General features: G+C 52.5%; 7 protein-coding genes across 7 annotated transcripts; 3 read left to right on the top strand and 4 right to left on the bottom strand.

The window, feature by feature from the left end:
* Positions 1 to 110: 110 nt before the first annotated feature.
* AYO20_11188 (hypothetical protein) lies at positions 111 to 4,457 on the bottom strand (the record flags this gene model as incomplete). Its single annotated transcript, XM_022649441.1, has 4 exons — positions 111 to 382; positions 459 to 3,572; positions 3,622 to 3,765; positions 3,812 to 4,457. The coding sequence occupies 4 exons, from the start codon at positions 4,455 to 4,457 to the stop codon at positions 111 to 113; spliced, it is 4,176 nt and encodes a 1,391-aa protein (XP_022494597.1).
* An 815-nt stretch (positions 4,458 to 5,272) lies between these two features.
* AYO20_11187 (hypothetical protein) lies at positions 5,273 to 9,256 on the top strand (the record flags this gene model as incomplete). The annotated part of the gene is made up of 1 exon (XM_022649440.1): positions 5,273 to 9,256. One exon carries the CDS (start codon positions 5,273 to 5,275, stop codon positions 9,254 to 9,256), a length of 3,984 nt encoding a protein of 1,327 aa, XP_022494596.1.
* Positions 9,257 to 9,511: 255 nt separating this feature from the next.
* AYO20_11186 (hypothetical protein) lies at positions 9,512 to 11,651 on the bottom strand (the record flags this gene model as incomplete). The annotated part of the gene is made up of 3 exons (XM_022649439.1): positions 9,512 to 10,825; positions 10,887 to 11,340; positions 11,410 to 11,651. The coding sequence occupies 3 exons, from the start codon at positions 11,649 to 11,651 to the stop codon at positions 9,512 to 9,514; spliced, it is 2,010 nt and encodes a 669-aa protein (XP_022494595.1).
* Positions 11,652 to 12,359: 708 nt separating this feature from the next.
* Positions 12,360 to 14,074, top strand: AYO20_11185 (hypothetical protein; the record flags this gene model as incomplete). The annotated part of the gene is made up of 5 exons (XM_022649438.1): positions 12,360 to 12,521; positions 12,578 to 12,629; positions 12,689 to 12,844; positions 12,892 to 12,977; positions 13,085 to 14,074. 5 exons carry the CDS (start codon positions 12,360 to 12,362, stop codon positions 14,072 to 14,074), a joined length of 1,446 nt encoding a protein of 481 aa, XP_022494594.1.
* Positions 14,075 to 15,328: 1,254 nt separating this feature from the next.
* Positions 15,329 to 15,877, top strand: AYO20_11184 (hypothetical protein; the record flags this gene model as incomplete). Its single annotated transcript, XM_022649437.1, has 2 exons — positions 15,329 to 15,353; positions 15,498 to 15,877. The coding sequence occupies 2 exons, from the start codon at positions 15,329 to 15,331 to the stop codon at positions 15,875 to 15,877; spliced, it is 405 nt and encodes a 134-aa protein (XP_022494593.1).
* A 910-nt stretch (positions 15,878 to 16,787) lies between these two features.
* On the bottom strand, positions 16,788 to 18,394 carry AYO20_11183 (hypothetical protein; the record flags this gene model as incomplete). The annotated part of the gene is made up of 4 exons (XM_022649436.1): positions 16,788 to 17,234; positions 17,294 to 18,018; positions 18,075 to 18,185; positions 18,247 to 18,394. 4 exons carry the CDS (start codon positions 18,392 to 18,394, stop codon positions 16,788 to 16,790), a joined length of 1,431 nt encoding a protein of 476 aa, XP_022494592.1.
* Positions 18,395 to 20,382: 1,988 nt separating this feature from the next.
* AYO20_11182 (hypothetical protein) lies at positions 20,383 to 21,944 on the bottom strand (the record flags this gene model as incomplete). The annotated part of the gene is made up of 2 exons (XM_022649435.1): positions 20,383 to 21,627; positions 21,693 to 21,944. 2 exons carry the CDS (start codon positions 21,942 to 21,944, stop codon positions 20,383 to 20,385), a joined length of 1,497 nt encoding a protein of 498 aa, XP_022494591.1.
* Positions 21,945 to 23,338: the final 1,394 nt, after the last annotated feature.

Raw genomic sequence — 23,338 nt, 5'->3', positions numbered from 1 at the left:
CTGCGGTCTCCCCATATCATCCCTCCCTCGATGCCTGGAATATCACGTCCTGGAAAGCATCACCTGGAAAAGAAAAAGGCGTTTCCCCACCACTGCTTCAGGACTGCTCGCTAAGAGCCCAGAACCTCTTGCTCTTGGTGCTCTGGATCTTTTTGGTCTGCTTGCGGCTGGCTGTCCTCGTCCTCTTGTCTCTCTCTCTCCTCTCTCTCTGCAAAGAATTTCCGGCGATACACAGAAAGAGCATCGGCCACTTTTTCGAAATCCTTCACCTCATTAGCCCTCAATCCCGCAATCACCTGCTTCAACCCAGCATGGAATTCGTCCCGTGTGGGTTTGTCTTTGATGTCGCTCGCTGAACTCATTTGGACGAGAATCTTCTCATCTGCAGTGGAAAAATCGTTAGCATGGGTGGTCTGAATAGGAAATAGGCGCGACGAGAGTCAAAGCTATCAACATACCAGGAAGCCCAAGCTGAGTAAAATGCTGCTCTTCGCATTCAGGGTCGGTACAAGGGGTACCAGATAGCTCCGTGGGGCAAAGGGGACGGGAGGGGTCGATGTTGTTGCTGTACGTCAACGAACGATAGCCACTTTTGACGGTATCCGGGTAGTCCGAGTGGAAGCGGTAGGTTTTGAAGGCACTAAGTGGTGTCTTGTACGGTATATAATGCGTGGGTGGTGGGCATGTACCGCCCAGGAGCGGAGTAGCATCGTGGTTTTGATTTGACCCTGGGGGTGGTCGAACCAGTGTATCAGCACCAGTCAACTGATCACCGGATTCGAGATCATCCTTGGTGTTGGCTGGGACTTCCGACACAGCATCAACTCCATTGGCGTTAGTGTCTGTCTCAATGTAAGGGGTGTCAGACTCCGTGGCGCCCGAGATATCTTGTGCTCCATCGACTGGAGTCCCAATCGCTGTGTCGGGCCTGCTCACAGCGGCATTCTCTGAAGTCTCATGGAAGTCTTGAGCCCCGTCTTCCGGAACAGTCGTCGGCGTGACGCTGTCCACCGGCGCTGTCTCAGGGTCATATTCCTCAGACTCGTCCTCGGAATGCTGCATAGGCTGTGAAGTATCGACGTCTGCAGGCTCATACTCCTCTTCGTCCGAACCAGACATGCTCGCACTTCCATCACTATCGTTGTCCACATCCATGTCCTCGTCGGATGTTTGCGTCTCCTCCATGTTTTCTGGTAAGTGCTCATGCGTTTCAACATAGTCTTCTGGTTCGGGCGATATCTCCATCTCATCAGCTTGAAGTTGCTCGACACGCTCAGGCTCTCCCTGAAAAGTATCCGGAGCGTTGTATAGATCTAGCGAGAGAGACTCGTGTACATCTTCGCCGGTCATGTTAGCATCACCCTGGTCGTCAGCGCTCTCATTCACCACAACAGCATTCACAGGCATGCTGAGCGAACCCTGCTGCGTCTGCGGATTTTCATCTTGAGCATCAAGATGGCCATTACTCAAGTCTGGCTGTAACTCAGAGATCGTGCCAACCGCCGGGGGCGATGGGTTGGAAACAACCAACTCCTCTTCCGCCGGGGCTGCTTGAGCTTCGGCAAGCTTTTCAAGCCTGATCTGCTGCAGCTCATCCGAATATCGTTTCTGACCCGACCGGCCCTCTTGTAATTGTTCCTCGAACTGGGATTCTTCCTCAACCAGTCTCTTCTCCTGTGCCACTAATCGACCCAGTTCCATGCGCATCTTTTGTATTTGAGCACGAACTTGCACCAGCTCTCTGCGGGAATCCTCCAGTCGTGTCTCGGTCTTTTTGACTTTCGCATTCAAATCAGGCAAGCCTTCTTGTAACACTTGTTGTCGTTGAGCACGCTGTCTGAGGAGAGCTTGTTTCAACACTGCCTCTCTCTCCTGAAGCTGTGCTGGAGTTAGCTTGGAGATCACGGAAGGACCTGAATGCTGCCGCTGCGGCGGAAGCCGGGATATACCAGGCAGGTCAATGGTTTGCGGAACAGGTGAACTGGCCAATTGTTGATCCTCTCTGGCAATCGCGGGGGTCGGAGGGTTTGATGATGACGGGGATTCGACTTGACTTCTGGTGCGTTTCAGCTTGTTCCGCTGCTCCAGTTCAGCAATCTTCCGCCGCATAGCTTCAATTTCTGTCTGTTTGGCACGATACAACTCGTCCTTGCCTGATTCATTTGTTGAGGCTGTTTGCGACGCCTTTGTCGAAGATTGATTGACGGGCTTTGGCTTATGGAAGATTGAGGTGGTGGCGTTCGGACGGAGATCAGCTGGCGCAAACTCCTGGCTATCTTGCTCTGAATCTGATCCCATCGCCATAGCATCGCTCCCAGGCTCTTCGACAATCTCCCCCTCCGACTGGTAGTCGGCGTCACTATCTGGAAGGGGCAAAGAAGGAGTATACAGAAGATTTTGTTGTAGATTCGGCTTCTTGGGGAGTGGGATGCCCATTGTCGTGGGATCAGAGTCGGAGGGGCGTTTCGTCGGGATAGAGGGAGACGATTGAAGATCTGGCATACCAACAGAGGTTTCGTTCTCAGAGACAGCGTTCGATTGTCTAACGTCTGCTGTGGAGCTCATTGGAACCTCTGTCACTGATCTTGTAGCTTCATCCAAGGTAGATGGTTCGGTGGAGCTCATGAACAATCCCGGGATCAGGGATGGCACAGGGGCCTGGCTCTCGAAGTGGGTAACTCTGGTTGCTGAGGATGGAGGCACATTTTCAGCCAGAGGAATTACTCTTGAAGCGTCGCTAGCCATGTCGCGAACCAGAGCCGCAGACTCTGCTGTAGGAACTTCCGATGCAGTACCTCCTGTCTTTGCCTGCGCTTCGCGTCTCAGCTGTTCCATTTTCTGTTTAACCAGCTCAGTCTGAGCCTTTGGTTTCGTCCCGCTTGTCCCTTGAGTGGCCGCGACAGGTTGTGGTAGCTGCGCCGGGAAGTTCTGTGGATTGGAAGAAGGCATGGCTGTGCCGGTCGATTCCACAAGTGCTGTCGTTGGAGCCGTCATTTTAGATGCCTCATGTTGGGTCGGGGTAGCTGATGCAGGGTTAGATGTCGGACGACCCGTCTTTGCAGCGAGCAGCTGTGCAATGCGATCTTTCCGCTCCAAGCTGGGACTAAGCCCCGCCTGTTGATTCTTGAGATCAGGAGCGGCTGGTGGTGCTGTGGTCTCACTGACGCCCCCTGCTTGCGCCGTGGTGACCAGGGGTGTAGCATTCTGCGATCCCGTCTTCGGCTGTTGCAAGGCTGTCGATGATTCATTGCCATCAACAGGAAGAGGTTGCTTACTGCGGAATTCCTCGCGAGCTTGTGATTGACTAGCTTCCGTTCTGAGGCCGAGTTCTTCATACAATTCGTGTAAGATTTGTGGATTGACACCTTCCTTTACCAGATCTGCATAGAGTATTCTGTGAGGGACAAGGGATAGAACAGCACCCTTTGCAAGCTGTCGCAGCTCAATAAGGGACTTATTATCGTAAGTTCTCTCGACCGGCCTCAGACTGGCGCTTTTGGAGGGTTTGTTAGAGGACCCAAAGCCACCTGATGCTCGATCAGTAATCGCCGCGGGACGAGTTGGATCATACGCTTGTAACTAAGTTAGCGAGAGCTGGAGTCAGCAGAGTTTGGCACTCACGCGAGACATTCCCATCTGCAGCCAGCTCAGGCTCAGTGGTGCTATTCGTATCTTTCGGTTGCGGAACGATCATAGCCTGGTTTTGAGCATTTGCGAACAACATATCGATATCTGATCTAGAGCCAAAAGATGGAAGTGTCTGTTCTGTAACAGAGTCAGAAAAGAACCAGACTATGACAGGCATACTCACCTTTGTCGGAATCTTTCCCTTTGGGAAGTGGGTGTGCCTGGTGTGAGATTGCATTCTGGATAGTCATTGCTGGGCCATACAACTGGAGGTCTGACTGCGCATCCAGCCCACCTCTTGAACCCGTATGGCCACCGATGTATTGATCCCCTGCACTCTGGCGAGTTTGTTCATTTCCACCAATACTTGTGCTAAATCCTGGCGCTCCAGCCGCAACATGTTGAGGATAGGGCGAGGAAGTGGAGGTATTCACGGAACCAGGTAGCTGCGGATACGCAGCACCTGGAATTGGCACTGGAGGAAAGTTTGGAGGGGGTGGAGGCGGGAAACCCGCACTGGCAAATTGCTTGAAGAAATCGGAATTGAAGGTAGTAGTAGGAGGGGGAAACGGATGAAAAGGAGGCGCAGGAGGACGAATCTGCGAATTGGCATCGAATCGTGGGCCATTTGTGACAGGTGATGGTTGTGGTTGGTAGGAAGAGTGCGACTGGATCTGGCCCTGCGGTTGTGGCAGCTGCTGAGGAATGCCTGGAGGAGTATTTATCGTCTGCTGCAGTCCATTAGATGGAAAAGCTGGGTAGTATGACTGCTGAGGCGCGTATGACGGCGTGCCAGGGTACAGCGAGGTGGAAGAGTATGGATGCGCCATTTCCGCGACGTACAGCAGCGCGGCGACTGCGATCCGGCAAAAAGCAATTCAAGAGGGGCGATGTCATCGACAGGCTGTGGTGAATCCACAAAGACACGCTCGCAGTGATTCCAACAAACTGCTCATCATCATCACTGAGACAGCCTGCGAGACCAATCTTCGACACGCGCAAAAAAAGACGGCGACCTTCTTACTGCTGCCTCACAATGCCTGCCGACTTCTTCACGTGGTTCAGTAACGGCCCTGATGTGTCCCTGAGATTAGGGGTCGTTGCCGAAGGGGGAGCTCGTTGTGTTCCAGGTCGTTGTGGTTGACACTTTCATCTTCTACAGACATGAAGGCGGCCGAAGTGCAGAAGTCAGTCTATTTCGTCCAGACAAGCCGACCGACTTGGCATCCTGTATACGGCGGGCTATTTGGCAGCGAAAGGTGCATTTCCTTCCGGTCTCTGTCGCCCGCCGTACCGATCCGTCACCCACTCCCTCGTCACTGTTCAGGAGGTGGCGTACTCGCACGTGACTTGAACGGTTGCTCTGCACAGGGACGCCTTGCCAAATGGGGAACCGCAAACAAAACATCGTCATCCAATCCGGGTCACGACGAGGCTACAACAATCATCAGCCCTCATCCCACATTGACAACCTGGACACCGTCAGTTTTACTAACTTTCTAAAATCATAGAACCTTGTCGCATGTGAAATATACCGACACCTGAGATTTTGGGCGGCATCATGCTGCTCCACGACCGCAGCCCAGACACATCTCCCTTTAACAGCCATTCTCAACGACCTTTTACCAGATCAGTTCATTCCGACATGTCTGTGGCTTCTCCCATGTCCGCTGCAAGCTTCAGCAAATCCCTCCTCTTTGCCTCCCCGACACCTGCACAGACATCGACAAGCAGACATGAGCGTCAGCAATCATACTCCCCCACAGCAACCTTCAGCTCTGTTCCCTCCCACCTCCGCACGCACTCTCTCCAGCGACAGGCAAGTACTTCCAGCACCTTCGCTCCAAAGTTCATCAAGTCCGAGGAGATGAGGAAGAGCGAAGATAGAATCTCGGCTATTGAAGGCGAGAATGACTTCTCTGGCAAGCGCTACGTATGGGTCAAAGATCCTGAAAAGGCATTTATTCGGGGATGGATAACAGAAGATCTTCCTGGAAATAAGGTCCTTGTGCAGTTCGACAATGGTTCATCAATAGAGACGGATGTCGACGAGGTGGATAAGGTCAACCCAGCCAAGTTTGACAAAGCCGACGACATGGCAGAGCTCACCCATCTCAACGAAGCCTCTGTCATTCACAACCTCTATACGCGATATCAGGCTGATTTAATCTATACATATTCCGGCCTGTTCTTGGTGACCATCAACCCTTATTGTCCCTTGCCTATTTACGGCAACGACTACGTCCGGATGTACAAAGGCCAAACGCGAGAAGACACCCGCCCTCATATCTTTGCCGTCTCCGATGCCGCCTTCCGCAGGCTGGTGGAAGAGGGTGAGAATCAGAGCATATTGGTGACGGGGGAGTCCGGTGCAGGCAAGACTGAGAATACGAAGAAGGTCATCCAATACCTCGCTGCGGTTGCCACCTCAGATCTCGACACACCTCTGACAGGGAGGACGCCCGGGAAGCAGCTTTCAAATCTCTCTCAGCAAATCCTTCGTGCCAATCCGATCCTCGAATCCTTTGGCAACGCCCAGACTGTCAGAAATAACAACTCCTCGAGGTTCGGCAAGTTCATTCGCATTCAGTTTACTCGGTCTGGGCAGATCGCAGGAGCCTTCATAGATTGGTATCTGCTCGAAAAGTCTCGAGTGGTCAAGATCAGCCAACAAGAACGAAGTTATCATGTCTTCTATCAGTTACTGGCTGGGGCCGATCAAAGAATGAGAGATTCATTGCTTATTTCAGGCATGGATGTCGAGGACTTCGCATATACCCGAGCCGGTAATGACACCATTGGCGGTGTGTCCGATCGTGACGAGTGGAACACATTGATCGAAGCATTCCACATCATGAATTTCTCCGAAAAAGAGCAAATGGCCGTGTTCAGAACGGTTGCCGCTATTTTACATCTCGGCAATGTTGCAGTCCGGCAAGAAAGCAGAGCAGGAGACCAAGCTTCACTTGCCCCAGAAGCCCGAAGTTCGGTAGACAAGGCATGTCGATTACTGGGGGTTCAATCAGACCCGTTTGTGAAAGCTCTTCTTCATCCGAAAGTCAAAGCCGGACGGGAATGGGTGGAGAAAACCCAGACCCCGGAGCAAGTTCGTCTTGCTCTAGATGCTCTGGCCAAAGGCATCTATGAGCGTGGCTTTGGAGATCTCGTGTCGAAAATCAATCACCAACTGGACAGAGGAGGCGTCAGTAGCGATGACAGCCACTTTATCGGAGTACTTGACCTGGCTGGTTTTGAGATTTTTGAGACGAATAGTTTCGAACAGCTCTGTATCAACTACACCAACGAGAAGCTGCAACAGTTCTTCAACCACTATATGTTTGTTCTGGAGCAGGAGGAATATGCCCGTGAGCAGATTGAGTGGCAATTCATTGACTTCGGCAAAGATCTACAACCAACCATCGATTTGATCGAGCTGCCCAACCCTATTGGAATCTTCTCTTGTCTCGACGAAGACTCGGTCATGCCCAAGGCTACGGACAGATCCTTTACCGAAAAGCTCAACTCATTGTGGGAGAACAAGACCACGAAATATGCTCCTGCTCGAACGAGGCAGGGATTTATCCTCACCCACTATGCTGCAGAAGTTGAGTATTCAACCGAAGGCTGGCTGGAAAAGAACAAGGACCCTTTGAACGATAACCTGACCCGGCTGCTTGCTGCTTCCAAAGACGATCACATTGCGAACCTCTTTTCCGACTGTGTTGACGAGGTCGACGAGCCATATAGCCCCCGAAGTCGAGTCAAGAAGGGCCTGTTCCGCACCGTGGCGCAACGACACAAAGAACAATTGAGTATCCTGATGAGACAGCTCCATTCAACCCAGCCTCATTTCGTCCGCTGCATTCTACCCAACCACAAGAAGAAGCCCAAACAGTTTGTTGCTCCTCTGGTACTGGACCAGTTGAGGTGCAATGGTGTGCTTGAAGGAATCCGGATTGCACGTACGGGTTTCCCCAACCGTTTGACTTTTGCAGAATTTCGGTCCAGATACGAGGTATTGTGCGAGAACATGCCAAAAGGGTATCTTGGGGGCCAGGAAGCCGCAAAGATAATGCTTGATCGACTCAAAATGGACCAGTCCAACTATCGCGTGGGCTTGACGAAGGTCTTCTTCCGCGCAGGAGTTCTGGCCGATCTGGAAGAGCAGCGCGACAGTCTGATCAGAGAGATCATGTCCAATTTCCAGTCTGTTGCTCGAGGTTTCATGCAACGACGCTTGGCTTTCAAACAACTGTACCGCGCGGAAGCAACAAGGGTGATTCAGCGAAATCTCAACGTATATCTTGATCTCCAAGCCAACCCGTGGTGGCGGCTTTTTGTTCGCATGAAACCCTTGCTGGGAGCGACTCGAACTGCAAGTGAAGTCAAGAAGCGAGATGAGAAGATCGAGCAACTGCAAGCAAAGGCGAGGCAGGATGCTGCAGAAAGACAGCGGGTGGAAGAGGAACGGAGACGCGCAGAAATTGAAGCTCACCGGATACAACAGACCCTGGATTCAGAACGGGCGCTAGCTCTTGATAAAGAGGAAATATTCAAGCGATTGCAGTACCGTGAAAGCGAACTGAGTGAGAAGCTGGCAGAGGCGATTGCTGAGCAAGAGGCTCTGGAAGATCAACTGGATGAAGCATTAGATTGCAAGAAGAAGACGGAAGAAGAGCTGGTCACTCGTCGGGAACAGGTTCTGCAGGCTGGCCAGATCATAACGAGATTGGAAGCGGAGAAGAAAGAGCTTCAACGACAGATCGATAAACTGGAAGAGGAGCTGGAGAGTGTGGAGAAGTCGCATACACAGAATGATGACAGGCTCGAAACCATCAGCCAGGAACTTCGTTCGTTGCGAAGCAATCTCAGCGTGAAGGATCGCAAAATATCTGAACTCGAGTCAAATCTACAGCAAGCAGAAAAGGACAAGGAGAGTCGCACTTCTAGCCTTGAGCACGAACTTCGATCTCTGAAAAGCCAAGTCGCACAACGCGATCGGGCTGCTGAAAGCCTGGAACAGGAGATTCGTTCGCTGAAGAGCCAGCTCTCCCAGAGAGACAGAGCGACTGAAGATCTGGAAAAGAAACTTCATCGAGCCGAATCCCAGAGGGCGGAAGAGAACAGAAGGCAGGCCGAGGACTTTGATGTGCAGGTCCGCTCGTTACGCAACGAACTGAGCGCCAAAGAGCGCAAACTACAGGAGCTCGAGACAGCATTGTCCAAAATTGACAAGGACGCCGAGGCCAAACTGTCGCAAGCCACGGGGGAATTGTTCAACACGAAGAAGCAGCTCCGAGAAAGCCAGGGTCAGAATGAAGAGCTTAGGAAGCAAATCACGAGCATATCACAGGCCTCTGTAAAGCATGAAGAATCACTGCGTCGAAAAGAAGGCGAGCTATCAGCGATCATGGCAGATATTGAGCGACACCAGCGAGAAAAGGCCGACTTGCGAAAGGAAAACGACAGATTGAAGGGAGGGCATGAGGATTTGGCGGCGCAAAAGAGAGAAGTGTTGGCGCAGGTGGAAATGATGCGAGAACAACGGACAAAGATGGAGAAGGAGGCGGTGGAGGTTAAGAAGTGTTTGGAACGGGTGATGCCCTTTTTCTCCCAGAATTTCTCGTGAGAAGAGGGGCCAGTGTGGAGGGAGCGACACTAACGCATGGAATATGGAAATGAGATGAAGGCGACAAGCGTCCGGGAAGGCCCTCGACATGAGCCTGGCATGAATTGTTTAATGTGTTTGGCGGATTTGCGAAGGAGTACGGGCACCAAAGGGTTGGTTATGGATATGCACTGCAGGCAGGGTGTTTTCAGCAGCGTACATAGTGTAGTTCTAAGTTGAACAGCAATCAATCCTGTGTATGTACTTGAGCTCAGCCTAGCCTTGTTGCATCCGCAGCAAATGGTGGGCACCCAGTATCGCTGGCTGGTTGACTACTTGGATATTTCTGAAGGAGAACTCGGCGACATGCAAAGCCTCTTTGAATGCGTCCACAAAGACGGGACTCTGCATCAAGCCGCCGGCCAGCACTAGGTTGGATGTTGACAGGTCAATTTGTCCAGACCGTATGAGGGGATCAAGCAGCCCAACGAGGCTATTCACAGCTTTTTGAACAATATTCTTTGCTTGCACATCCACCGCACTTGCATCGATCACAAGTCCTGCAACCTGAGCAATCTGTTTCTTCTTCTCCACCTCTGAAGCGGACGACAACACAGAGCTCAGCAGGTCCAAGGTCGGCTGGGTGGCATCATGGAGGCAGAAGGAGTCGAAGATTCGTTGAACGAGTGCAGTCGGGGCGAACGGCTTGTCGTCGTCCAGGCTGCGGCTGCGGCTGCGGCTGCGATTGTTGAACTCGTCAACTGCGGACAGTGCCAGGCGGACAGCCTGTCGCCCAATGTCAAAGCCCGAGCCATCATCACCAAGCAGATGACCCCATCCTCCCGACCTTCCACTCCGGACGAACCCATTCCCTTGACGTTGAAAAGCCATTGCGATCGACCCTGTTCCTGCAACGAGCACAATTGCAGAGCTGGCCTCGTTCTTCTCTGCTGCCGAGACAGCAAGCAACTCGATGTCGTTCGTAACCCTCAAGGTGGCACCCAGGCTTCGCTTGAAGAGCTTTTCCATCATGGCGTCTACGGTGACTGCAACCTCCTTCCGATCATGGCCGGCGAGGGCGATCCAGATGGACGAGAAAAGGTCAGGAGTCCACGGCCCAGCCCTGACTGTGGAGTGCGAATCGCATGCTCTTTGTATCGCTAACGATATCGACTGAAATGCAGATTCGACACCAATGTCTGTTACATTGCAACCTGGTCCTTCGCCGTATCCTATCTGACCATCTGCAGAGGTCACAACTGCGGCGCATTTACTCCCACCGCCATCAACGCAAAGAACATACTCTGGAGCTCGGGAGTCTGCGGTTGGCTGACTCTTCGTATACTCATGAGGAGGCTTCTTCAAGACATTGGCTAGGACACCACCGGCGTCTTCCAAGCGCCGCTTCGCTTCCTCTACAGAGGTTCCCAAGCCTATTGTTGCAATGGCGAGCTTGACACTGCCCTGGCAGCTGGCGAGAAGAGCATCGAGATCGGCATCCGAGTCGGGACATTGAGTGCCACAGATGGCCCGCAATATGTTTCGAGATCGTTGTTGCAGTTTGAAGTTGGTTGCTCTGAGATCCACCATCTGGATGTGATCAGCATATTGTCATAGAAGCACCACTAACAGTCGGGCTTTGACTTCATACCATATTCCCGTAGGTCTTCCCGGTCTTGATCATCGTTCCCGTGCTGAGCATGTTCAGGACCAGCTTCGTTGCCGTACCGGCTTTCATTCTCGTGCTCCCTGTAACGACTTCAGGGCCGACAACGGCATCAATCATGAAGTCTACATCTCCACTGGTACTCATGGCGGAAGGCCGTGCGCAGGCCACGCCGATCGTTGCACAACCGAGACCCTTAGCATACGAGAGGCAGCTCAATACATAAGGAGTACGACCAGACGCTGCGATACCGATCAATGAGTCAACCGCGCCAGTCAATTGGAGTGCTTTCAGATCTTGGACTGCGGCAGCAAGATCGTCTTCTGCACCTTCTTGTGCATGTCGAAGGGCCGCATCTCCACCAGCGATGATGCCGACAAACTGGCCCTCTGGAGCAGAATAAGTGGGTGGAATCTCGGAAGCGTCCAAAACACCCAGCCTACATACATCCAAATCACAGTCAGTTACGGAATCTCCTCGTCGTGGATAGCGGTGCCATTGCCATTACCTTCCGCTGGTTCCAGCACCAACATATATCACTCTGCCACCAGACTGGACTCTTGCAGCTAAGCAATCAATGGCGGCCGCGATGACAGGAATACATTTCGATACTGCCTCCGAAACAGTGGCGTCTTCTGCATTGATGATTTGACAGAGATCGAGAGTCGGAACCTGGTCAATATCGAGACTCTTCGTATTTCTTTGCTCGGTCTGCAACGCGAACAAGTTCTCGGGTGTCGCCATGGGCATTTTGCTATCCCTTTTTCACCTCATGCTTCGTTTCACTCAGGTCGTTCGCCGCTGTTAGCACCTTGAGAAAGACGTGAAGATACAAGCCACGCCCTGTCTGGAAGATTACAACCATCAGCTGAAGACATCTTCTCTTCCTTTCCAATCTGCCAAAATCCTACCATATTCGTTCGGCCTTGGAAGATCCACTTGCACCTGGTGTGATTTCAATCTCATTTAATAATGAATTGCTACAGACAGTCATCCCCAATGTAACTTCAAGGTCGATAGCGCAACTTGAAGAGCCTGCGGAGAACGACGACGCTGCATAAAGGACTCCAGCCTTCTTACCTACGGGGTACATTTCCCGCACAAACGGCCAAAACGCCTTGAAAGGCTCAAGTGGAGATCAGCGGGCACGCGACCCCCAAAGGAATTGCGCCTCCGCTGACTGTTGATCTCACCCCAAGGAGGCAAACGACCTCCACCAGTCAAGCCTTTCGCATCGACAAAAGCTTTATCAAAGGCTAATCCAGAGTCGGGGGAATGTGGAGAGCGAGTAGTCAATGTAACGGTATCCTTCGCGACGAGAGATATCTGGGTGGTAACCGACGATGTCGCTAATCTACCACGGATGAAGTATGCTGCTCCTTATATGGGCGTTGCCCATCGAGCAGCGCGTCTGTGCACTTCCCCCAACAGATCCATTTGTGACCACGGGCCTTCATCATGGTCAACCAAGAGGAGACACAGGCGCCGCAGCCGGTTGAACTGCACCAAGACAATGTCGAGCGAGCGGATGGATCCCGCTTCTCGTCCGTCAAGTCTTTCTATGCGCATCCATGGACTCAGATCTTGCTCATCAGTCTGATATGCTTCTGTTGCCCTGGGGTGAGTTCTTACAAGCTACTGAGTCGATGGTGGAACCATGCTGACCTTACCAACAGATGTACAATGCGCTTGGTGGTCTGGGGGGTTCTGGACAGGTTGATCCGACAGGTATTTAGAACAGACAGTTGATCTCCAAAGAGTTGTTCAACATTGACCAACCAATACAGTGGCCGCCAACGCTACCGTCGCGCTCCTTTCCGCAACCGCTGGTACAGCCTTGTTCATCGTTGGTCCTCTCTTCTCGTACACAGGGCCTCGGATTTGCTTCTTGCTGGGTGGCTGGACGTATGCCCTGTACAGCGGTAGCTTGCTCAATTTCAACCGTGAGGATCATTTGGAATTGTGAAGGTGCTTTGCTAATAGTAGGCAGATCATGACAACGGTGCGTTCGTCATTGCCTCGGGCGCTATCCTGGGCGTTGGAGCCTCGATGCTTTGGGTGGTCCAGGGTGCTATTGTGGGCTTCCCTCTTTTCCTTTGAGATGCATCCCCTCTCGACAGGGCCATTACCATGATGGCTGCCTCTTTCTTAGCACAAGCGTACAAGCTAACAGGGATTGGCAGATGACCACTTATGTTGCAGAGTCTCAGAAAGGCCGTGCCATTGCCGTCTTCTGGATCGTCTTTAATCTCGGGGGCGGAGTGGGCAGCCTCGCATCCTTTGGTCTCAACTTCCACTCCAAATCTGGCACCGTTTCGGACTCGACCTATATCGCCTTGATGATCATCATGCTCTTCGGCTGGGTGTTGGGCTTGTTTATTTGTTCACCCAGGCGGATCCGTCTGGCACAGCTCCACGCTGCTGTCGAAAGCGAGAAGCACTCGTGGAAGGCCACCATCGAGATTGCGGTGCGCACCATGGCCAGCTGGCGCGTCTTCTGCATGCTGCCGCTGTTCTTCTGCGCCAACGTCTTTTACTCGTACCAGCAGAACCAAGTCAATGGCATGACCTTCAACATTCGAACCCGTTCCCTCAATGGAGCCTTGTACTGGATTGCACAGATGATTGGTGGTCTCCTGATAGGCGTGCTGCTCGACCTTCCGTTCCTCTCCCGACCCATGAGAGCCCGCGTCGGGTGGGTGGTGCTCTTTGTCACCGGCATGTCTATCTGGGGTGGAGGATATGCGTTTCAGAAATGGCAAGACCGACGCCTCGCGGCCGGCTTCAAGCAGGACATTGACTACACCCAGGGCTCCCTGTCGACTGGTCCGATATTTCTGTACATCTTCTATGGGGCGTATGACGCGCTGTGGCAAGGGTTCTGTTATTGGCTCATTGGCACTGAGTCGAACTCGACCTCACGGGCTGCCATTCTTGTTGGCGCCTACAAGACCTTCCAGGCAACTGGCGGGGCCATGGCTTGGAGGATTAATGCGTTGCACAAGAGTCCGATGACGCAGCTGGGGATGAACTGGGGTTTGTCGATGGGGTCGTTGGTGGTTGTCTTGCCAACAGTCTGGACCGTCACGACCATGACCATCGAGAAGCCTATACGGGACCAGGAGCTGGAGTTGAAGATTCAAGAAGTTGAAGCCGGGGTGGATAAACAGTGAGACTTTTTCAGCGTCCCCTTCTAAATAGGGGAGAAGTTAGTCACCAGGGAAAGAAGTCTTCCCTTCTTCCTCCTCCACGCTATATCCCTCGCCCACAAAAAAAAAAAAAAAAAGAAGTGATTGTTACTTCTTTGAAATGACAAAAAGTTCAGTTCCACGATTGGTCTATCGTGTAACCTTTCCCGTAGGCTTCATCGTGGGTGTTGCGGCTCCTATCCTCTCCCCGGTGGAGAGGGTTCATCGAGCAATCTTACAACAGCCACTCAGCCCCGTCTCATGGCACCACCGCTGGCACCAGTCATTGACGGTATTTGATCGACATGAGCGAGACCCCCCTCTTTTGCCTACTCTTTACCCACATTCTCCCACGTGCTCCCCCCTTATCTCCTCCAGAAAGGAGGAGAGAGAGGTTTGCGAGGTGAGAGAATGTGTATGGGTAAAGCCGACAGCAAACTCATGTCTAGGGAAAGGCCCCACCAACCAGACCGTGATACACTGAACCCGGAACAAATAGTCCCCTTTCCCCCTTTCGGGCCCCATGGTTCAACCATGGGGCCCGAAAGGGCTGGGGGGGTGCGTGTTCGAAGCGTAGAGTGAGGGGTCTCATTACTGCTGCAAGGGACTTCTTCCGACTTGGACTAATTGTTGGGAAATTTTGGCGATTGTGATCATTTATATTTGTGATTTTTCTGGCCTGGAAAAAGTGGAGCCGGTGGTAGGTGAAATCTGGGAGTTCACATGGTCGTCGAGGTGTACCCTTGGCAAGACTGAGTGACTGATTGTCGTGAAGTTCACCTCGAGGATGGATCGATGCCGCGCGGGTGAAGGTGATTACACCTCATGTCTCTAATACTCTACGGCGATATGATCTACTTGATGGTGATGCTCACGACTGCTACGATACGAGGACATGACCAGGACATGACGAGGACTTATTCCTGCCCGCCAGATATCGCATTGTCGCGATAGGAAGCAGAGAGCCTCATCTGGAAACACACACAAGGCTGCAGCCTCGTCGGCGCCCCCTGATATTTCTCGAAAGAGGCAAGTGTTCCGGGGCCCGCATCTTGGAGAAACATTTTGCGATTCCCCAAAATCAAGTGATGCTCATACTGCGCGACTGCTCAGCTCCTAGCTCTGTAGCATTTCCTGTGCGATTGTTCTTTACACGAAAGAAGTTTATCAACCGATACTTGTTTCGTTCCATATACTTCATTTGTCCCTACAGCCTTACCTAGCGTTTTGTACACGAAAATGCCATCCTCGTGTAAAGACATCCGTACGTCCTGTCCCGCCACCACCACTGTACATGCTGCTGCAGTGCACCTCGCCAGACAAATTCCTTGTCCGGGCACTGCAGCTCTGCTCCTTTACCAGCGAAATAGATGATCTGTGGCTAACCCTTCTTCTCCCTGGTCGACAGGTGACGCGCTGGCCCAATGCCTCCAGAACAGCGACTGCATCCTCGTCCAGCGACACACCCCCCTCCAATGCCTCTCCCACCCGCTGCTCGAGACCCTCCCGGAGCAGTGCCAACAGCTCAAGATCGGGTTCCGCGAATGCCGGCGCGGACTGGTGGACATGAGGAAACGATTCCGGGGCAACGCGCCCATCTCCACGAGCCTGGAACTCGAGGGTGGCGACGGGAGTGGGAGGAAGGTCGAGGGCGCGCCGGGCGGGGGGCTCAAGGGCCAGCTGTACGCTGGACGGCCGGCATTCGATGTCCGCGAGCAGATGGGCAAGGGCCAGAAAGGGGAGGTCGAGGGACTGGGGTTTGACGAGAGCAAGACGAGGGGGCTGTAAGGAAGTTCTGGGGATCCAGCTCCGCATTCGACACCGGACGACTCGCACTGCTGTCTTCCCGTCGAAAGCACTTGCGGACATGTCAAGGATGTCGCAGACGTGCTTGCACGGGGACCACCGTGTCTTGAGGGGCGAGATGCCCTCTCACTCTCCGCCAGACACCGGGGGCAGAGCCTTTCTGTTGGTGCGACGCCAGAACCCTTGCGGCAGACACGATCGGTGGCCAGGCCGGGTCGTGAACAAGAGCCGATCAGCCGAAGCCGACCAAGAGAGCCGCGCTGTATCATTTCTCGCGAAGCAACTCGTACAGCTTCACGATCCCCAACTGACCTCGACTTGAACAGCAACAAGGACTCGGCTCGACTACGCAGCTGCGAACTTATCCGAGTGCTACGAGGCAAAGACAGAGCAGTCAAACTAGACTTCAAGACGCGGCCAGCGAACAAGAGACGTTGCCGCCGCATACTCTCCACTCTTCGCGTGAAAAGTACTGGGATCTCCTCCCACCAGTGCAGCATCGCCCTCTATGGAAAGTGCTGAACTACATCGCGAATCACGCAGCAATAGCACGTATAGCTTGCCGTCAAATCACTACTGGCGCCAGAAGAGGAGGTCAAGCTGTAAATATCGGACCTCCAGTCAGGCAAAGCATGTACAATAAATATGGGTGACACAAGTCACGGTACAAAAGCATTAAACCACAAGAGAGACCATTTCTGAATTGATCGCCTTTTTTTCATTTGGAAGCTTTTCTTTTTAATCTAGAAAGTCGCCCTTTATATGCTCCTTACCAATCCGTCGATGAAGCCCATAGAATACATGACATTCTTTTTTTTCCTCCACACCGTGGAGACGCACCATAAACCAGGACCCCTAACGGGCCTTCGGCACAGGATCATCCTCGCCCTGTTCACCTCGGAGTGCTGCTGACACTCAGCTTCCTCCGCCGCTCGGCCTCCTCCTTTGGCGGCTCGCAGTACAGCCACACCATGACAAAGGCGACGAAACCCAGGACGACGCTCCACAGGCCCCCGATCCACGGCCACGCGCCGCTGATGGCCCAGCTTCGCGGCCACTCGTCGTGAGCAAAGTGTCTGACGGTGACCTGTCTCTTCTCCTCGATGTAGGTCAGGAAGGGCCGCTTGTAGTTGACCTTGAACGCGAAGATGCCGTGTTGGTCGGGGGTTGTAAAGGTCGTGCTAAACACGGTGCTGTTGGGTGTGGTTGAGGTTGGCTGGAGCGGAATCCGGTGGAAGGGCGAGAGCATGGTGAATTCGAGTTGCAGGGCATCGTTGGCGGGGACGGTGAAGGGGACGTAGTGTGTTCGGTCGTATTGGCCGATTTCAATGGAGAATTTCTAGAGAAATCTCAGTCAGTGGAAGGACCACCGGACAGATTCGTCACAAAGACACCTACCACGTCATTCTTGATCCGATAGATATCCGGGTCGTACTCGCTGATTTGCGTTGTATTCTCACCAGCTGTGGTAGATTGCCTGACCTCGTAGTGTTGGATATGGAAGACCTTGAGAACGCCTACCTCCTGGAAGGTCCACTCGGTCAATTGCTTCGCAAATTCCTGGTTTACTGTCTTTACACTCTTTCCGTTTGGTGATGTTACCGAAGCATCAAACCACTTGTCTTGGAGCATTTCCAGCGAGCCGAGGACTGTGAACCTTGCAGAGTTGCGGGCTTGCATTGCGGACACGAGTGCCAACTGCGAGCCTGTTGCGAACGGCTCTTCCACGCTCTCACCCTCGTCTTTCGGATTATATGCATATGCAGTGGCAGGTGCTTTCAAGATAGGCGCCAATAGAGGACTGGTGTTCCCCAGCGTCTGCCCGACTGCTTTAGGCACAACTAGGGTGCCATCACCACCAAAGAAGTTGACAACATCAGGTCTCAATTGTCCGGGGCGTTCTACCAGTAGAATATCGTGCTTTTCGGCCGCGGAAACTGTGTCGTAGTTGAAATGGTCGACCACCACCGAGGACTTATCGGGCGACAACGAAATATCAAACTCGAGTAGGAGGGAGGAGATGGCGGAAGGCGTGCCCGCATCGGAGGATAGACCAAGCAAGACGTTTCCACCTGCATTGACATAGTCGAGCAGTATCTTGGGAGTCAGGGCTGGACCGTAGCCTGTTTATTCTCAGTATAAGGCGAAGCAAACCAGAGCTGCGGGCTGCGCTCGTTACCTTTCGACTTGGGAGGTGTGAGGAGTAAATGGTCATAAGCGAGTTGACCATGTCTGAAGAGTGAGAGATCCTCGCTCCTGGGGGACTGGAAAGACAGTTTATAGTCACGCCCTGATTGATGAGATGAAATTAGTCGCCCACTCCTGCCAGTCGAGGGGTTGAGGGAACATACCTTCTAGATCAGCCCAGAACTGCGAGTAGAGTCCCTTTTGCGATTCATCTTCGAGAACAACCAGGACTCTGTCTCCCACAGCGCTTTTGGCCAACACGGCGCTCAGCAGCGGCAGGAGGAGAAGGCAGACTGAAGAAAAGAGCCGCATCTTGAGAGAAGACAAGATGGACCGACCGGGTTCCCGTGCTTAAGCAGGGGCGTTCATCGAGAGGTGAGTACTGTAGCTGCGCACACCCCCCCAATGACTTTGCGTGCTGCGGAGACGTGGTCAATTAATCTTCTCGTCAGCCTTGTCACAGCCTCGTCAAATGCTCCGCGGTAGATGCCAAGGCTGCATTCGGGACTTCATCTGAGCTTCAACTCTCGCATGTTCCCCCCTCAGACAACTGCCAATTGAGCCCGACGCAGGGCAAAACAACGAGACCGTCTTCGGTGACCATATCGGCTACTGCTATCCTTAACGAGCCGCTTCCATCTTGAACCCGAATCGAGCTCGCAGAGCTAGACAACCCGATCTTTATAGCTCGACTCCTCCGAAGCAACGAAAGCTTGCATCCTGTACACCCTGGTCACCAAGTTGTCGAACCCGATACAACCTCTCTCCTCCAAGTTTGCCGACTCCTTTCTCCTCCTTTGAGCACTCAAGGCCCTCATACATCCTCTCATAAAGCAACAATGTCCGGCATACCTCAACGCTTCTGGGGTCAACCTATTCGGTATCTGCGGTGGGCAGCCCATGAAAAGCCGGCAATATTCTGGAGCTGCGTGATCGGTGGCATGGGACCTGCGACATTTGTCTTCATCCCGCCGCTGAGGAGATACTTTGGTGATCAGGATCCGCCGAGAATTCCTCTGACTTATCCCGGTAAGCATACCGTCCATGAGATCTATGTTCGCTGGGTATAAACTTTGATGTTTGGGGGCTGGCCTGGATTCCGTCTTCGGAAGAAGAGGGGGAGCAAAGAATCACACCATGGAAGAAATATCTGCCAGCTCTGGTTCGAGCGACTCGTGATATTGGATGATTCGCTGGTGGTCAGACCTGGCTTTTGAGAATGCAAACGCACCACGCGGAACAGCACTGAGAGAACGAGATTGGCTGACATGTTTCTCTATCTAGTACCGAGCGGACCAAGAAAGATACCAAGTGGCTTCGACGACCCGGAATGAGAGAACCAGCCTACCGAGACATCGGGCGCTCAACACCCATGGCGCTGAATATGCGAATAGCAGAGAAAGCGATGATAGCCCAAGCATTGTACATAGCCGGCAACCCTGCACCAATCAATTATGACCACACAACAGAACGTTTACCAAGTTGGCGCCTCGTTCAATCATGTGTGGTGGTGTCCTAGCTGGCCCTTGTGGCGTCTACTTCATATGTTCTTATGCGCAAAGTCAAAATCCCGGGATATGGTCCTACCTCAAACCTCCTTTGTTGATTCTGTGTGTTCCTGTGCACGAAGTACAAAATCCCAGTTCGTGATTCAGACTCACTCCATCTACGTCTATTCTATATGACCTTGTGCGCGAAGCGGAAATCCTGTACTGCGATTCAGGTATACCCTGTCCACATCCATACTATATGTCCTTGCACGCGAAGTATAGAATCAGACGTCGCGATTTAGATGCACCCCAGCCGCGTCTATATTATTTTCACTTTGTGCGCGAAGCGCGGAATCTATATCGCTATTGTGGTATGTATGCCCTGTCCGCGTCAAGGTTGTGTATAGGTCTTGAACATGAAGGAGATGATTTCCCATTGTGCCCGAAATAGAGATACCATGTCGCGAGCCAGGTGGACCCTGTCCGCGTCAATGTCTCTATGGGCTGTACACAAAGTAGGTAGGTATGCTATTGTGCGTGAAGGAGAGACTCCATGTCGCGATCTAGACCTGCCCCTTATATACCCATGTATATAGTATGTCATTGTGCGCGAAGTAGAGACGCCGTTATACACAAAGTAGAATTCAATTGTGCGCGAAGGAGAAATCCTATGTCGCGGTCTGGGCAGATACCTGTCGCGTCTAGCTATCACACTATGGTGTATCTACTTCACGTCCGGGGTGCCGCCGCGATTTCCAAAAAAAAAAACCCGTTCACAAGGCTGACGCTCGCATATCGCACCAGAGTTGATCACTCCTCCATCAAGTCAGGCGCAGCTTCTCTCACGAACATCTCATCTGAAGACTCTTCGTCCAAGTCGGAGTCGTTGGCGCTATCGTAATCGGCAAGGCTAGCACGCTTCTTTGGTGTTGCACGAGTGCGAGCGTGATTGTCGTTGCGGCTCGTGCGTTTAGTACCGCTGTTGGCATTAGCCCACATCTGCATCATGTTCTGTCCCTGTATGTCGTGGTCGAGCTCGTCTTCCACATCGTCGTCGTCCACACCATGGTGCAAATGGTCTGCCATATCGTCTTCCATGTCGTCGTACATGCTTTGTAATGCATCGGTTGATTTCGCGGTCGAATCTGGGGTGTACCATGGCATATCCCCCTTTTCGATCGTTGCACATGTCAACCAGTAGATCTCATGCTGGTCTCTCTTCAAGTGGGTGCGTTCAACCATGAGATCCTCCACGAATCGCTTGATGTCTTCCTTGAGGACACCCATGTTCGCCTCGAGCACATGACACGCCTTGATACTCATCGGGAAATATTTATGGAACTCCTGGAAGTCCATGTGGTTGAGATAGGCTGGACCACCTTCGTGGAGTGAGGTGTAGAAGTTCAGGCCTCCGTCAGGTGCGCGTCGGGTGCGATCGTCAGAGATGTTTTGAGAGAACCACTGTCGGAAAAAGCAAACTGCCATCCACATGTAGATGTCGCTGGAATATGAGGGTCGACCAGGTTTGTCGGCTGCAGTACGGCGCATAAACTCCGGGTAGTGACCTAGCATGCGCAGCTCAATGGCCTCTTTGACGAGAGCAAGTTCAGTTGCCTTGCGATCCAAGATGACACGGATATCTTCACTGATGCGATTCTTCTCCTCTTCGGTGATGGATCCCCACTGGCCGATCAAATGGATAGCTGCTTCGCTGTAGATAGTAGGGGACTGAACGCGACGACCAAGCTCAAGCCAGGCGTGTGGGTTACCCAAGATAGAAGTCCAAAGGACAGTGTCTTGACGCATCAACGCTAGGTCCACCACATCGCGGACGTGTTCAAGTGAGCTCACAGATTCCGCACACTGAATGAGAGCAACAACACAGGAGAGCAGATTGGCCAAGCTGCTGTCATCGAAGACAGGGTCACGGTTGTAGAAGATGCCAAAGAGCCAATCCCATGCACGGTTGGAGTTGTCGGTGGCTTTTCCATTTTCGAAGTCTGGCATCAGAAGATTCATGCTAGGGCCAACAACCCGTCCAGACTCGTTGATCTCCTGTGGTACACTTCATCAGCCTCTGGTCTTTGGGGACATTTTCAATTTGAGGGGGACCTGTTTACCACACGGACGAATCCGCCAAACTCATTGTCCGCCACAGCCCGCTTGAATTCGAAACGGTACGCGGCCGCATTCTCGCGGCGAGCCTGTGCATTAAGGCGAGGTCCTGGCTTGGAGGCAATCTGCTCGGCGAAAAGAGAGGAATGAGTGGCGACAACTTGAGAGTGGAGCTTGTAGACTTGAGTTGGTGAGATGACGATGAGGACATCCCCATCCACAAACTTGGGGAAATCAGATTTGGCCGGAGATGCCATCTTGACAGCGGCAAGGGAATTGTCGGCGGTATCGCAAGGAGTGGTCGAGATAGCGGAAGAGGTGTACACCCTTTCAGGTAATGAAGGAGGAGGAGGAAGTCGTTAGATAGAGGAATGAAGGTGAAATGGAAGAAATAAGAACAGAGAGTTCTTCACAAGGATTGCCTCCCACGAGTGAATTACATCCAGTGGTGACATGAGGTTCTGGCGAGGCAACACCGTCATGTGGCACGAGTGACAACTTCTCGATCAAGTGCACGCTGAGCATGTGAAATGAACTTGGCGTTCTCACAACGACCTCACCTGTGGCGTCTGCAACGATGAAATAGCAGCTACCACTGACCTCAATCCACGTTTTTTCGACGACGAGACCGAGTCTAGAAAAGGGGTGTCCCATCGACGTACCCCAACATCCCATTCCCTCCTCGAACCTCAGCCACGGAACTGTGGATGGACCTGGACACGATGAGCAAGAGAGATGCAGTTCAGATGAAAACAACGGGTGCCATGCATCCAGGATCTCGATGAAGACGGGAAGAACAGCTACACGGATGGAAGACGACGTCAAAGACAAACATGGTGCATGAGATGGATGCGGGCTGGGTAACCTCCAGGAACAGTTCACTCCTTGCAGTGTGGTCTGCTTTCAAGAGTTGGTCCCAGGAATGTCTTCTCAGGAGCAGGAGCGGGTTCAGGATACAAGTATATGGTGGCCGATTCAATCAAAGGGGCGAGCGTCGAGGTGTCAGAACGGACTGAGCCCGCAGAACCGAGGGTCAAGTCATTGTTTGATACCACCAGGAATATCCAGCGGCGATGATGAGATAGGGCCATCCAGGTCAACCAGAATCACGTCAGGAAGCAACAATACAAGTCATCCGGAGCAAAGCCTCAGTGACACGCCAGTGGTATAAGGTGTCGTTGCTATTAGTTGTTGTTCATCAGTCTCGATAGGTCAAACAAAAACACCTTTCAAGATCCAAATATTCATCTCCAACACGCCTGTCCAAGGCCCGATGCCACCATTTCCTGAATCGTAAGACCGGGTTTTGCCATGACGGTTATCAATCTTTGGGGAGAAAATCCATTTCCTGTAATTTTTCAATACGCCTCCAGAATCCATGGGGGAAGAAGGTGGACAGAAAAGCCCGACTCCATTTAAGTGATGCGCTGATTGGTATCGCTCTGTAATCATAGACCGCGCAAACTGTGTTGCCCCTGAAACCTCCCAAGAGTTCGTGGCCTCATAAGCGCCGATGTAACAATCCGGTTGTATTCCCACGGCACAAGTCGTCATGTCAATCTGGGCATAACAAGAACAGTGCAATTGCAATCCAGGTGGCCTGGCTTGATCCAAGGCCTGCGGTATGGCCAGGCAAGAATGTAGGGGCTTT

This window comes from Fonsecaea nubica, assembly GCF_001646965.1.
Source record: "Fonsecaea nubica strain CBS 269.64 chromosome Unknown Scaff138, whole genome shotgun sequence".
Taxonomy (NCBI): domain Eukaryota; kingdom Fungi; phylum Ascomycota; class Eurotiomycetes; order Chaetothyriales; family Herpotrichiellaceae; genus Fonsecaea; species Fonsecaea nubica.
This window is presented reverse-complemented; position numbering and strand designations above follow the sequence as displayed.